At 29.9% G+C, this 17,046-nt stretch overlaps 2 protein-coding genes across 7 annotated transcripts in view; one reads left to right on the forward strand and one right to left on the reverse strand.

The window, feature by feature from the left end:
• The window catches only part of MCU (mitochondrial calcium uniporter), a 516,099-nt gene that overhangs the window by 221,965 nt on the left and 277,088 nt on the right, over positions 1–17,046 (forward strand). The window lies entirely within an intron of this gene.
• LOC106678935 (myb-like protein X) overlaps positions 1–17,046 on the reverse strand; it is a 200,923-nt gene that overhangs the window by 3,610 nt on the left and 180,267 nt on the right. For both annotated transcript variants that reach the window (XM_067053254.1, XM_014417800.2), the window contains exons 2-3: positions 14,742–14,852; positions 2,774–2,864 (exon numbers count right to left, since the gene is read on the reverse strand). In XM_067053254.1, the coding sequence (XP_066909355.1) occupies positions 2,774–2,864; positions 14,742–14,852 (202 nt within the window). The remainder of the gene's footprint in view (positions 1–2,773; positions 2,865–14,741; positions 14,853–17,046) is intronic.

Raw genomic sequence — 17,046 nt, forward strand, 5'->3', positions numbered from 1 at the left:
ATGCCCGAAAATTATATACGAAACCAAAGACTGATTGGTATACCCTCTCCTTACTTTTAACGTATTGAAAAAAATAAATAAAAAAGAATTGCAGTAGAAATTTATTTTACACTTTATGTTGATGTTAAGTTGACTATATTCATTTGATATTAACAATCATTTTAGATGCACATTTAAATGGTTTGGATTGTCTAGTTCATAAATTTCTAAATTTTTCACTGTCAAGTTCATGGTGGCTTGATTCAACAAGATGTTGCACAAAACCTTCCCTTTTCACTGTATTTCTCTCCTTAAGTTTGAATGACCCTGCTTTTCATCTGCTTATTAGCTCATCGAAATTTCTGAAGAATAATTTTCTGCAATCCAATTTAAATCATATTATGAGGCAGACCATTTGTGAATCGCCGAACTAATAATATGGCAAATCTCGACATATAAATAAACCTTAATTTGTATATTTTTTTTTATTTCCATTAGAGTGCTACCAATTTGCAGTTTCTCTACACGTCTGTGTCACTCCATTATAACTTACATCAAATTTACTGAATGTATTATCATGCAAAGTTATAAATTTCAATAAAGATTTAAAAAGATAAAATAAAATTTTATCTCCTGGTAGAGATAGATCTGCCGGTAACCACAGGTGGAGTTAAATGATAATTATAAAATGAGGTGTAGATAGTTGATCGTGAATTACTGATTGGAGAAGATGATCGGGGGGGGTGCGGTCAGCAAAGAACAACATAAATAAACAAAAAATATTTATTTATGCCGACGTTTCGACCTGAGTTTCAGGGCTATAAAAAAAAGAAAGACAACAACCATCATTAGAGAGAAAAAAATCGATTAATAACTATGGACAAAGCCAGTAGTAGATTGATTACATTATTATTTATATACATATAAATGTGAGTAATAAATAAATGATACAGTGGAAAGAATCTACAACGAATTAGTTAAATTAATAATGGAGCTTATGACAAAAAAAAAGAATTCTTTCTAGATTCTTTCCACTGTATCATTTATTTATTACTCACATTTATATGTATATAAATAATAATGTAATCAATCTACTACTATCTTTGCCCATAGTTATTAATCAACTTTTTTCTCTCTAAATGATGGTTGTTGTCTTTTTTCTTTTTATAGCCCTGATGAAGACCTGAAAATCAGGTCGAAACGTCGGCATAAATACATTTTTTTTAATTTATGTTGTTTCTTGGCTGACCGCACCCCCCGATCATCTTCTCCAATCGATAATTATAAAAGATGTTTACACAAATAATTTTGAATAAAGAAAAGCTTCATTCATTTGAGGGCACATAGGATAGTTTAGCTCAACTAATTTGACGATATCGGATCTTATTACTCCATTTGGCATTCAGTAATTGAGGGAAGCGGTGACCTTGATACAAAGTTCCTGAAATTGACTTTGTTAGAAGTTCAAACGAGATATCTCCGTTTGAACTGTAAACGAATTCCTCACTTGTTCTTATAAAATACCATCACTAAGCGTAATCGAGTTGATATTGATGCTTTGCAAAAACATTGAACATCGATATAACATTATTATACTCTCAATGTACATTAATACCATTTGTTTCGCACAGTCTGCAATTACATCTTCCCTAAGCTGTGAGGATTCTGCAATAGGCTCAAACAAGAATTCATCACCTACACGGACATGGAAAATACCTGTTCGTGACTCAATTGCTTCAGCATGTCAACGCTCATGCCAACAAACGATACATTACATTGAAACCAGCGATTTTATATAAATATGTGAAAACATTTACCCTTCAAAATCTAATTTTCTTTCAGTTTTATGGAATATTTTTTATGTAAGAAAAAATTTAAATATTGGAGAATTTTATTAAGAATACAAATTAGATAAAGTCATATATTTATGCATAATTAGATATGTTGGAAAATGCGTGGATACAATTTTGTTGTTATGTAAATCCAGCTCTTTTACTGGGTTTAATATAAAATTTTGGTCTGGGTATGTTCCCAAACTGGTTAAGTTATAAATACTTTTTAATTTTTAGGTACTTAGGGATCATAACTCCTTATTAAAGAATAAATGTCCAAATAAAATAAATGTTGGTTTGTAGAGTTTTTGTAGGAGTATTATAGATATCTTCCTCCTTTGATAACAAAAATTATTTTTTTCTGGAAAAAAAAACTATTGACTGAATTAGTCTCCTGCATTATTTTTTTTCCCCAAGAGAAACCAATTACTTTATTTTCGCGCAATTTAATAAAGCATTGAATAATTTCATTGTTGCTTATTTTTACATACAATATATTGCGCAATTAAAAATGACATTTTATATGCAAAAGTGAAACATATCTGACGTTGTATAAAAAGCATATTTTAATTAATATCAATTGATAAATTTTGGAAAAGACCTTCTTCTAATACCAATTAATAATACCATTTGTTTCGAAAAATCTGCGATTACATCTTCCCTAAACTGTAAAAATTTTACAATAAGCTAGATTTAATAAAGCATTGAATAATTTCAAGGGTGCGTATTTTGGCATAGAATATATTGCACAATTAAAAATTATATTTGATATGCAGAAGTGAAGCATATCTGACCTTGTATAAAAAGCATATTCGAATTATTATATTTTAGAATGAGGTTTCTTATAACCACTGATTGAATTCGCTTTGGACCGAAATTATATGTACACACACAATTTATATTAATTTATTTCATACTAAAGATAATATTTACATTAAATTTTATACAATTTATTTCATCACCTGTTTTTGACACTGACTTGATGAGGATTGAGGTCCAATTTTACCACAGAAACTAACCGTGTGTCTCAACGGCTTTCCTGAATCACCCCACCTATAAAAAAAAGAATATATTAATAAATAAAAACAAGAATATATAATATATACATACATATACATGTTTTTATAGTTTTGCTTATACGTCTATATCATCATAAAATTATAAATTGTATATAAGCAGGAAATACTAAATCTTCAATTTTCCCCTTTTTTATTAAGCACTCTTTGTGGATCAATAATTTTGTGATCCATTTGCTTTAATGGCCAAGACTCGTTCTTGGAAACCCCTTGCAATATTTAAGAAGACCCGCACGACTGTGGTGTGATACTGGCATTGCCGCTTCTAACTGTAAGGCAATATCTCTTCACTCTCCGAAACAGTGAAGTAACCTCATTCATTCTGTAGTTCATGACTTTTTAATAAATTCAACTTTTTCAGTTAATTTACTTTTATCAATTGAATTATGATGGTTCTGTGTCTAGAGGAATTCTAAATTTTATAAAAATTCGATCATATTTATTGCGTGATAAAACGAATTAAAAAGGTTTTCCTCTGTAAGCTATTAAAATTACATTTAGTAGTTTTATTCTCCATAGATTAGTGAGCAGAGGAGTTTTGTTTTTGTACTAATATATTTATCTATATTTGATCAATTATTTTTTATTGCTATTAGCCTTAGATTAAAGAAATTAAATGCCATTTTATATATTTATTTAATTGGGTGGTTTTGTTATATTTTAAAGGAATTAATTTTAATTCTAATACCTTCACATCCATTTTTAGAATTACATCTATTATCATTTTTTTTCTAGTATTATGAAAACGGAAATTTTAAATTGTCTTGTAATATTAAAAACGATTCTAAATCATCAGTTCATATTGAGACATCATTCAACAGTACACTAATATCATCGATTGGTGTATTACTTGTTTACTATTTTAGATTTAAAATACCTTAACATCCCATTTGTTGCAGATTTGACCCAAAACAGATATGTGTCTTTTTATTCCAAACTCCTTAATCATCCTAACCCATTAATTCTTAATCTTTCATCCTTAACAATCCCTGATAATCCTTCGAGGCGTCTAAAAAGAAGATGGCCACGGGACCTTCTAATTTAAATTAATGTTTGAAGTACCACCAATGGGTGGTTCCTTCCCAAGATTTTCAAGTGTATATGGAACATACTACATATTTACCTATTGTATTATTTTGTACAGTTGTAAATTAAATAAAATAAATAATTAAAAAAAAAGATTTAAAATATTTTTGAACTCTGTCTATAAGTACTAACTAATGATCAATGATCTCGTAAAATATTGCTTTCCTGACTCAGAACTTCCTCTGACCTACTATGTGTTATTTTTACTTTTTCATAGACCAACGCTTTATTATTATTATTATAAGAATTGCATTATCAATATATACTGTAATATTATAGTATGGATGAGATAGTTCAAACGCAATCATAATTCCTATAATAAAACTTTATGGACAGAAAAAAATAAAGGAAATTCGTTATTCTAGAAATGTGAGGGATTGTCGTCAAACTCATCAGAAAGTTAGAAATTTTAAAAAAATAAATAAAATAAGAAGATACTAAATAAAATTTATTAATTTGTTTACGTTTTACTCTCATGACTTGTTACATCTTCGAACCCACCGACAAAGCGTTCTAGGCTTTACGTTTAATATTTCTCCTTCTCAAGTCTGCATTTCGCGATAGTCGATTATCTGTTAAGGTTTTTTTTTGTTTCGATCTATATCTGAAAGTAAAATGCCAAGATATCTCTGAACTGAAGCAAATGGAAATTTAATTTGTAGTCAAATGATTTATAGGTTTGACTGTGTCTAATCATCTGCGAGTAAACCAGACTAAACTCAGAATTCATTGATTTTTTTTAAAGATTATATTTTGCAGATTATTTTTATCGTATTTGTTGACTGTTGTGCATAATTTTTCAGTAGATGAAATTTTTAAGTAGTATTTTTTAATAGTTGATCAATTAATTTTTTTTTTAATATTGCGACAGAAAATGATTTTTGGATTATTTTGTATTTTTAATTTGGATCATTTATACTTTCTCATTTATGGGCCGGTAGAATGGAGGCAGGAAATATTGTTGTCCGAGAAAAAGTCAGGAAACCTTCCTGGCAGGCTCGTGTATATAGTTTATTTCATTGTTCCACCACGATATAAAGTCATCCATCCTTCCGATGTTAGCTTTTAAAAATGATGTTTGAGATAAACGTAAGTTAGGAAGGAGTGAATGGGGACCACACAACCGGAGAATGAGTACATTGTGAGTGGTGCTACAATGGACTGGACCATGCCCTACAATAGGCTATTGTAGATAGCAAAGCAATCCACTACCCAGCGGCTAACTATCCGGTCTATCTCTTGTCCATACTAAAGTGTATCTGTGCTTATCTCATTTATTTTTTTTATCGATTATCGGTTTTTTTCCTTTCTGAGTAATTAGCAATATATGTTTTGTTAACTTTTATAAAAAAAAAATATTGTTGATAGATTAGTCATCTTTTATTGAACAGAGGTAGGAGAGTATTGATTCAGTTTATAATCTGTCACCATTGGTAAAGATAACCATGGTTTCAATAAGGTATTTCAAATCTCCTTATTTATAAAGTGTTGGTAATTTTATTATTAATATTTATATTATTGACGGCAAGATGCTATTGTTAGCATTATGAGACTAATAAGGATAACACAAAATGTAATTTTAAAAGATATTTTGATCAGATAATTGTTTTGAATTTTAAAAAAGAAATTGTAATATATTTATTGTTTCCTGCAAAGAATGTATTTGAGAATTTGTAGTAGATACCTCATGATGGGTTGACAATCCCGAAACATTGTTATTGGTTTTAATGAAATAAAATAGTTAAAACCAGGAAGAGTGCTTTTAATTGACAATATATAATTGTTTCCTCGTGTGTTGTGGTACCTATTCGCAATGAAACTAGAATGCCTACTTTATGTGTATGAGGTTAAGGTTTAATTTTTCGCTATATTTTTCCCCCAGTCATGGAGAACTATCTATGCCAAGATTCATAAAAAAATTATTACCGTTCTAAAGCACTATGGATTCGCTAAATAATTAAAGTTTCACTTTTATCGCATTTTGGAACATTTTTTATCCAAATCACTTTAATAGTTAAAAATTAAATATTGAATATCATCTAAAACCAAGGCCTCAACTTAAAACAGACTTAGAATATCCAATGTGAAGTTTACCAGACAAACATTATTATTTCAAATCGGATATCGTTTTCCTTAGTAAATATTTTTTATGTACTTCAATTTTCTAAGAATGCACACTCAGACAACATTATTTCATTATTTTTATGCATTAAGATCTTTGGCCTTGCGATGTGGTGTGTATTTGATATATATAACTAGAGGAATCATAAGTAACCTAAAGTTCGAAATCCAAGCTCCAGTTTTTAGAAACCACGATTTCGATGGTTTAGTGACTAGTACTTAATTATAATTATTATAGCAAATTTTAATTTCAATTAATTTTTTTATGGGTCAAAAGCTTTGTTACACGTGGACATAAAAGAGATAATATCCCTGTTTATTGCTGTCTTTTTGTAGCGTTATTATTATTATAGCCTTTTCTTATGGTATAAGAAAAAAATATATTTTAAAATAAAATAAATGAATCTTCTGAACGTTGATAAAACGGTTTTTAATGTTAAGCTTTTATCAAAACTAATGAAGTATTAACAGGTTATAATAACTGCAGATCATTTAAAAGCTAATCTATTCAGTAATTCGCTGATGGTGAGGCCTTGGCAAACATCTTACGTTTGAAAACAGTTTTAAGACTGATTTTAATTTATAATTTATCCTTGGCATTGAAATTGACGTAGTTCTTTTTATTTTTTAATGTTTAATATTTTTTGCAGATTATAAAAACCAATTGACATTTAATTTGTTTCTATTGACCTGTTATTTAATTATGATGACACGAATTCTTTTTACATAAAAAGACATCACATCAAATGTGACATCACCTAGCTCATTTTATAAAATGCCAATTATAGGTCTTTAGGCAACTAGTATTTAAAACGAAGTGTATTTAAAAATCCTACATTATGGACCTCATTTTGTCATAGTCATTAAGAAAACATTAAAAGTTTATTTTGGTTGATGATGGAAGATTGGAAGTTAGATTATATTAACGATTATTTCAATATAATGGAGAACATTTGATTAAACATTTATTAATTTGGCTTGTTTTACTTAGGATAAACAAATAAACCATTTCCTTTTTAAACGGATAGTGTTCATGCCAACATTTGTCTTTTGAATGAAATTTATTAGGGTCTAGATCGGGAATATGTGATAAAAATAAACGTACATAAAACAGTTGAGCCTCTAGAGATTTTGACAAAATTAATTCGATTCAATTTCTTGAAGTTTCAAATAAAAACAATAATTTAATAATTCATAGAATTCGGATATTTTAAGACGGGCCTATTGAATTTTGCTTTTTACGAAGAACTTTGGTTAGATTTCAGTTGATAGTGTTAAGCCTTTGAAAACATATCCATGGTTGTCTTGAAAAATTAGGTTTCACAATAATTTAAAAAATATCCTTGTTTTCTCTGTTACTACGTTGGAATTAATCAAATGTATGAATCATGAAAAGATGTGGTTAAAAAAAATGTTTAAAGTTCAGTGAAGATTCAGCTTCACATTTCATCATACTCCATCCATTTATTTTTTCACTAAAAACTTTTGAACCCATGGAATTAGGAATTGACAATGCAAATTGGCTAATTGAATATCTGAAAATTATCTGACAACCAGATCTGGAAAATGAATTCAAACTGCGAAATTATCGTTACTTTTTCTTATTTTGCCCCAAATGTAATGTTTGTTTAATTTTTTTATTATTTCTATTTTTCGAGTTTGTGTTTTATCTTAACTAGTTTCAGTAATTTATCTAAAAGCAAAAATAAAAATATGTCTTAGGAGAAGTGAAACCGTTTCTTCATAAGAATCTGAAGGCTCCAACACATTCCTCTTATCACACAGCATTCTTATTTATTATTGTTGTCGTCATAGATCTTATTCTCAACAAGGTCAATCCACCTAGGTGAAGTATTAATTTTAATGTACAGGCGGTGGATAAGTGAGAGCTAGCCAGAAGTCGGATGTCACAGTTGGTTTTAGTTTTTGAGAGACTCGGGAAACAAATTAATTTTTTTTTTATATATGTATACTCTTTATAGCTAGCAGAATATATTCTTGTCATAGGTGAACCATAAATGACACTAAACCATTTGAAAAAATTTTACCGATTTTAATAAATAATATTAATAAGTGTAGGAACACAATACATTCACTAGTCACGCGACTCCCTCTAGACATCCTTCGTAATGGCTGCATAAGGTCGTTGGCAACTATGTAATACATGTAGTCAAGAATAGAAATTTTTCTAGACCGCTCCTATTAAATATTGTTTATTTATTTAATTATTTTTTTATTTATTTATTTTTTTTCCAATTCTCCTATTCCTCGGTATCTACAAGAAGGAAGTCAGATCCAGTCGTTTCTCATTATATTTTTCGATATTATTAATTTAGATGGTCATTTCCATAAAACATGATAGGCAAAAGGCCAGCTTAAAATAACTTACCAATAATAAAATGTACAAAACAAAACTATTTTGATATTAGGCTTTTAAAGAAGGTGGTTTCTTAACTTACACTAACATTCAAACACACCGATAAGAGATAGCTACAGTTGGAAATTCCATCAATACAGGAAAATTACTAAAAAGGTGTTGGATGAGAGATCTCCTTCCTTAACAATGCGGATGTTGAATATGAGTAAGTTGAAACCTCTGTTTTTTTTTTTTTTTTTTTTTTTTTTTTTGTTTTTTTTTTTACACGAACTCAGTCAAATTTCAATCATTTAACTTAATTTGTAGGGGGTGTTGAGGACGGAAATTTGATATCTACAAAGAGCAGTTCTCTAATACTCGTTCAATTCACACACATATTTTAATAAACTTGGATAGCCTATCGAAGTGCGCAAACATTAAAACCCGAAAAAACTTTCATATCCAAGACGAAAGTTTTATTGAAATTCACCCTTATTTTAATGGCCTTCAAAACAACTATTAGTACGGAATTTCAGTTCATTTGTTGTGAATAGGGCTTCTGAAAGAGATAGATCAAGCTAAAGATTAAAATACACTGTCCCGTCCTCGGATGGTCTTTAATAAAGAGCAAAAGTTTATTCATTATGTTCAGAGAAATTATGAAAAAAAATTTAGACCTTTACTTTATATTTGATTTTGAAGGCGTCAGCGAGTTTACTATTACATTTATTAAACATCCCGATTTATTCTATTATGTTTTTCGGCATTTAAAAAAAAAAAAAAAAAAAAAAATGGCAACTCTTTTGAAATTGGTTACGCCTTCCGTAGGTTTCATATTTGGAGGGAGGGGTATAATAGCGGGTGCAAGCTGGCAAGAAAAATGAAGCTAAAAAGGCGAGCCTTATAAATTGACCATTGGCGTGGCAGAGAAGGATGGGAAGAGTAGGAGCTAATCACTAGCTGCCTTCTTTTTCAATTTAGACTCCAATAGCAGACATTCCTATCATCCTTAATGTAAGCCTAAGCTCCGTGTGTGTGAGCTTTTTGGCTTCACTTTTGTTAGGAGTGGAGTAGAGCTCCACTCCCCTGGTTTCATATTAAAATCTTTTTTCTATTTTGAAATACCGGAGTATAAAAAGTAAATTAAACCTTTTCCAATCAAATTGCTAATTTCTAATTCACTATCTTATTTTCAATCTCAATTTTACTATCAAATTAACATTTACTCAATTGATGAAATCCACATGTCCTCCTTCTTTCTTTCTTTGAAATATTCAAAATAATAATTGTACCATAGCAACAATAAGACATGTATTTACAAATGTGATAAGTTATCAAATCACTTGTGTTACAGCAGCACCAACAGTTGATTAAATTCAGTATTGGATTTATTGGTGTACTATTTGAATCCATTGAATGGAGTACAATGAGTTTAACATGCGGATGTGCAATGAAAACAGAGTTACTCTGTAATTTATTGCATGGGTTTTTGAATAAATGTTGAATTAAAATTCAAAGAATAGTTTCTCGAATAGAATTAAGTGGTGACTTTATGTAAGTTTTTCCTTGTGGCTAGCCTAGTATATGTTTACTCGGAGACTTTTCTGTTGCCAATCCGTTGATTCATTCCAGCGGCTCTGACATCTCTTCTCCATCGACCAATACTCATTTTTTACAGCTCCACTGCACATGTATTGCTACAAATATTTGGAACTCATTGCTCATTCTAATCATCACCTATCTTTATACCAAGATGGTAGTAGTTCTCTGTGGTAGTTCTGTAGCAGTCCGGTAGCAGTTTCGAGTCTGTTTCTGTGCTGAGGATATCTCATTACTACAAGTGTGACAGACATTTTACTCGGTATATCCCGGGAGATTTTGTTGTTGAAAAATGAAACTCAAGAACTAATTTACAACTATAATACTTGCCTATAGCATCAAAAATAGAAGTTGCATCTACAAAGTGTGAATCAAAATATCTGTTAACGTGTTAGCGACAATCACACAACTAAATCTGACGTAACTAGTCACTATAGAACAATCTCACAATCTGAAACAAGAACTAATTATTTTTTATTTTTCAATTTTTTCAAATATAATACCGGCTATTTTTAAGGAAGAAGGATTTTCTTGGCTGTTCAGTGTTATTATGGTCCACTTTTTTTTTGAAATGAAATAAAAATAAGACCTTTTTGTTAAAAATATTAACAGGTTTCACGACGAAATACCAAACCCTTTATGCCCTATGCCTCACTAATGAAAGGTTTTAATCCTACCATTAAAAAAAAAACTCTCAACCGCTGAGTAAAGTTCTTACTTCTATGTCAGTTCAGCAGTGGATGCCAATGCTCCCGAGCCCTCATACATAGTCACCAATACGCAACCCCACAGTTTTATGTAACAATGGTAAATTTCTCCTGTCACGTCTTAAACGTTTTTTCTACAAGTTATCGTGACTGCCGATGCCACCCGCATCGATACAGACCTACTGAAATATTGCAGCTCTCATGTCCTGTATTTCTTTTACTATCTTTTTCCTGTTTCTTTTTTTTCTAACACTAAAACCTGTAGTATCAGATATACAATAGAAAATCAGTTCATCCTCTCTGTACATCTCATGATAATTCTAATTTTAACACAATTTTACTACGAAATTAAAAATGTTCGAACGTGGTTTATATTAGATGATTTTTCGAATTTATCTGATCTCTTGCAGTAGATATTTTTCTGTGGAATGGGCGTAAAATTTGTTTGATTCGTTGTACGGTTAGGAATATTACTCGTCTACTACCTTATGTGTAACATTTGCATAAATATGCACAAAATTAAATGAAGTTCTTTCTTGAAACAAGAACTAAAGAACTAAAAAATAGATATATATCTCGCTTAAATAAATTCATACTTAATAAATCTATTTATTTTATTCGATCAGAAACAATTCATTAAATAGGTGGATGACCTATTGGATTATTCTGTTCTTGTTCTTGGAATTGTGGATTTTGAAAATATTGGGTACCCAAAAAAATGTAAAATAGTAAGCATAGTTCTTGTTTTACCATTTCTACGGTCATTAAGCTACCATTCCTCAGTCAGTAAGCCTTGCATCGTCACGGAAGGTTTCTTTTGAGTTGTCTACATTTTTAAGATACGGTTGTTTTGTGTACTCATCGTTTTTCAAATGGTCCATTTCCCTAAAAAACGGTTCTCTTTCATGTCTCTTTTCAGGAGAGAAAATAAAAAAAAAGTGGAATGAGGCACAGGATTCCTACCATTTTGTTTACAAATTGTCGCAGAGGCAGGGAACTGTGAGCGGGGGCGTTTTCGAGGGTTCAAAAATCAGGTCTTTTCCACCGCAAATTTCTGCAATAGTTCTTCTTTAATCTTTTCGGATAATTGGGAAGAATGTATTTACATTTTCATCTCTTCGGAATTTAAAAACCCGGTAAAAATGAGATATATTATATTTCTCATTATCGTATTGTCAAGATTTATTCTTTGAACCGGGACAAAAACACTACCACTTGATTTTCTCCAATATGGTTGTTATTAAAATTTCAAGAATTTCTATGAAAAATTATTTGTCAGCAAAATACAAAACTTTTCAGAGATCGATATTTCCAATAAAAAAGTTCGTCCAAGCCATAATTCTAGAGACTTCTACAGTTTACTACTGAAGCTTTACACCACCCTAGTGTACTTCCCCCACATTAATTCAGGTTTTTTTTTTTGTAGCATAATATAGTTTTATTACACCAGAACGTTAAACCAACAAAACAAATTCCTATTTCATTTCATTATTTTCTGCTCTCCTCTCATTACCTTCCCAACCAACTGAATATTCCGATTCAATAATACCTATTCAACTTCACTCATTCTTACAAATCTCAGGAGTTATAAACGTAGTGGGTGCGACTGGTGTTCTGGCAATAGTCACCTGGACAAGTGTCCAGAGTGCTTGTAGATTTAGCGGTCCCACTTCAGCTCTACAAGTTTTCATTAGCAGTGACCCAGAGAGAAAGCAACTTATGGGTCTCTGCTTTAACGTAGATATAGGAGATGTTCTCTTGCTGAGTCCAAATATTTACTTTCTGTAGATTGCTAATTGTATAATGTAAGCTATGGTTTTGTGGTTATTCCGGCATTTTATTCAATTCATTCCTAATTTTAGTTTAATTTTATATTTTGTTTCCTTAATATTTGTTAATTGTTTGTTAGACACAGTGGTCACTACGACCTCATTTTTAGGTCCGTAGCATATTCTAATATTTGTTGGTAAATAAGTTATATAATTAAAGAAAAACGTCTGCCAAGTTGGTAAATAGGTCAATTTATTTTTCCCATGATTTCTATTTTATTTATTTTTATATAACCTAATTTTCTATTTTGAAAATTACATTCTCAGGAATTTATTCTTTTTCTGGAAATTTCTAGTTTTTGAGTAATTTATATACTTCATTGCATCTTAAAATGTCACATGTTAGCTAATTTTGTATGCAAACTAGACTACAGACTGACAAACATGTAACCAAGTATAATGCGAGTGAAAATGTCTGGTTCTGAGGACACTAAAATTTTACATTTCCTACATGCATACATGTCTTCCTTCAATACTAGAGAAGAAAAAGTATCCCTTAAGTCGATTGTAAATTTATCTTGTATCTAAGAATTAAATAAATAATTTTATTTATTTATAAATAAACCTCTCCGTAACCGCTTAGTCATCTAAACAGAAAGGTTTTTATGTCAGTACTTTAATGAATGATCCCTTATTTAGCTCTAAATATTTATTTACGAAAGTATTTTAGATCTCTTTCATCTATCAGTCGGCCATTTTGTTTGTTTGATAGAACTTACTTCAGTCAAACAGCATTGCAAATATTCTGTAGCCACAGGCGGTAATTTGTCAGCCGTGTGCTAAATAGCTGCTAGCAGTAGCTTGTAAATATTTACTTGCTAGGGTTGGCTTAGTTACTGACCTTATTTCTAGTTGGTGTGGTCTATTTATCTTAACCAGATCAGTTTATGTAAACTTTGTGTTTACTCTGTTACAAGGATGATTTTATTTATTGAGTATATATTAACCCATAAAATAATTCTAATATAAAGTTCCAACACATAATATTTTTTGTCTGCAAAAAAAAAAAATAAATAAAAGTAGTATTTTTTACCATGATAGATTAATAATTATAAGTTATTTGATAGCTCAGTTTAATAGGTATTAGATATTTGAGGTATAATCATAGTTTACCATAGAGGTATACTTTTATACTACCCCACTCTCCTTAGTTAAAGTTTTCTAACTGAATTACGATTTATTTTGAAAATTTAAAGTTTTCTAAGTACATTTTTTTTTTATCACAACTTTTCCACACTTAAATTTCAAACATCTTACTAATAATTCTTAAGTTATGTACAAAGCAGATCATGTTGGTCATTTATTTTAAGTTAATATAATATATGGAAGGCCTCACAGCCATCAGATATTTAAAAATATGGAATTTCGTAATTTTATTGACTTTAAAAATTCACTGAAAATAATATAAAATTAATTAGTTATTTAGCCATTTCTATCTATACAGCATCAAGATCAATTTCACACTATAAAGAGTTTTATTTTATTCAGTTATAATTAATATATATGACGTTAAAAAATATAACATTTAACAAACTGATTCTTTATTCTTAGTCATTTAAAGTAATATCTGAGTTAGGGTTATTAAAAGATATCATGAAAGTTATGATTTTAAATTGGATAATAAAAGAAAAATTCCTGTTGAAATGTATCGACTACTTCCATGGTCCCTATTTAAAAGTTTTATTTCAATTTCAATTTTATTTAAAATTTATTTCTTGAATAGGCTGTGTTAATTTAAATCACAGAGCAAAATATAAATTGTAGAAAACGGCTTCATTAATGAAAAAAACTAAGCTCCATTTTCATAAATTCAACTCTTCACTCACATTAATTATTGCATCACTGCTAATTTTGAAGTTTTCATAAAAATAAACATAACCCAGACGTGAGTGATGTTCAGCTAATAAGTTAGGAGATACATCAGAAGATCATTTCCTAACTTCTTACTTCATTGAAAAGTTTTTCGCTAATATAGTCGATGTAGTTATGGGTATCACGTACGGTATGGGTGAGTTTATTCGATGGACATGAACAAACAGATGAAAAAATCCTGCATTGATCAGATGTGATTAATATTAATATAAAATATTTTATATTAAATATAAGTTCTTTAGTGTTATTTTATATAAGTTATATTAAATATAAGTCCTACTCACTTGGAATATTCCGGAGAAGGCTGCCTCAACTTGGCCCTGGGTATGAGCTCCTGACGCCTCCGCCAGTGTTGTTCGCACCTCCTCCCCTCTTCTTCTGACCAGCCGCCGCGTCTGTGAATATTGTTTGTTAAATTAGAATTATTTATTGCTGTAGTATTTCAGTGATGATATACTGAATTATTTAAAATAAAATTCTTTTGAATTATTATAATGATGTGGTAATAACTAATGCTTCGAAAAAGATCATCCCTGCTCGGTGATTGATACTCTTTAACAAAAGGCTCCAAAATTCCAAGATCAACTTCAAAATTAGACAATACTTTGTCAAGTCCTAAGTTCGCTTTATTCTATTACTACCGAAACATAAATCGCTAAAGCGTTTAACACCCCATATTGTTCGAAATGGATACAACTCTTTCCATTATGAACGCATGCTATTACTGTTGAAATAAATTTTATATTTACCACATATCTGGACATACGGAGTTGAGCTTTGGGGATCCACTAAACCATCAAATTCCTCCCGAATCCAATCCTTACAGTCCAAAATCCTTAACACTTCTTACTTTGCCACAAATCAAGTCATCCATCATGGCCCCAATGTTCCATAGGTTGCCTATTTGGCCGGAACCAGATACGATTCCTTCCATGGCAAACTTCTCAACCGCCCAAATCCACTTGTTTCTAACTTGGCTTCTCCTTCATTACCTAATAATCCTCCTAGGCGTCTGAAAAGAAGATGCCCTCGGGATCTTCTCTAGAAATGTAATTGGAGTTCTATCAATGGGTAGATTTTCCACATGTTTGTATCATGTCACTATCTCACCTACAGCAAATTTACTTGTATATATGTTATACGGTTGTAAATAACAATAAATAAATGATGAAAAAAAAATATTGACCACTGATACATTCTTCCTCACTTTTAATTTTACTGTTAGAAACCATATTAAATATACTTCTTATTTATTCAGGTTTTAATATAGTTATTATGCATCAGGTTTTTCTCGGAACATTTCCAAATAGTTCATGTCTTCATGTTTTGAAAGGTGACATACGATTGCCATAGATCCTTTATTTGTGTTTAACTATTATAAAAATCAACAAAAAAAAATTGACAGAATCACCTTTATATTTTTTTACGATTTCTTGATTGAATTTTAGAAATATGTAATGAATTACAACTCTTTAAAATACCTATTCAGTTATTTAAGTAATAACTTGATTTCATTAATCCATTGCGAATCCACAACACGTTAAGAGCCATGTTATCAATGCATATTCATGAAATTATTCATGTCGAAAATATGGTAATTTACAATTAATTCTAAAATTATCAATTTTTTCAATAGCAAACAATTATTTATTAAACCAATTAGTATATATTATTAAATATATGTTATAAATAATCTGTTCCTTCATTTTTTTATTTTGTTAATGATAATATTACAACGTTTCGCGGTATTTTCCTATCATCAAGATGCATTTTATATCTATCAGCATTCATAATATACCCTATATCCCATTATATTTATATGCTTATATATTTTTTCAATTCGTTAAAATTGCATATTTTAACTTCTATTTTTAGTATCTATATTTGGACTACGATTATTTTCTGTGAATAAATAATTTCAAGAATTATTTAATTATCATATTTTGTGTCATTCTGAATTTTGAATTAATATTTTCTATTGTTGAAACTACATTTTCTACTAGTCTATACTTTCCAGTTCTAAATTTCAAACAATTTTAGGGTCAACTCTATAAAAATTACAACTCTTTTTATGTTTAAGCTTACTTTAGATGGTACGTGACACTATATAGACTAAAAAAAAATTATTAAATTCTCGTTTGGGTTGGATAAAAGTGGATAATATATATCTTTGGTACCTTTCGTGTCAATGAAAATTGCATTTATTTTAAATCCGTTTTTTGTGTATTTTCGAAGTGTACGTAGAAAAAAAAGATAAGGGTGAAAATCTGGGCTTTGGCTCCCTGTGTAATATTTCCACCGTTCGAAAAACAGAGATTTTTTTTAAAGGTCACTTTAACTAAGTGTATTACTCTGTTCATTTATTCATTGGGCATTCAAAACCCATTCCATTCGTCCATCAAAACAACTCGTTACTTTGCATAATGACTGTGAATTTTCTTTCATATTGTGACGACAATTCGCGAAATAGCTTCTACTTAGGTCTGTGGTTGCTTAATGTCATCTGTCCGAAAGATAACCAGTGTATCTGATTTTGAAAAATCTCTTTGCTTATGTGTCTTTGTTACTTCAGTTTAAATAGTGATGAAC

This window comes from Halyomorpha halys, unplaced genomic scaffold (assembly GCF_000696795.3).
Source record: "Halyomorpha halys isolate HHAL.00 unplaced genomic scaffold, Hhal_1.1 Scaffold169.1, whole genome shotgun sequence".
NCBI classification, from domain to species: Eukaryota; Metazoa; Arthropoda; class Insecta; order Hemiptera; family Pentatomidae; genus Halyomorpha; species Halyomorpha halys.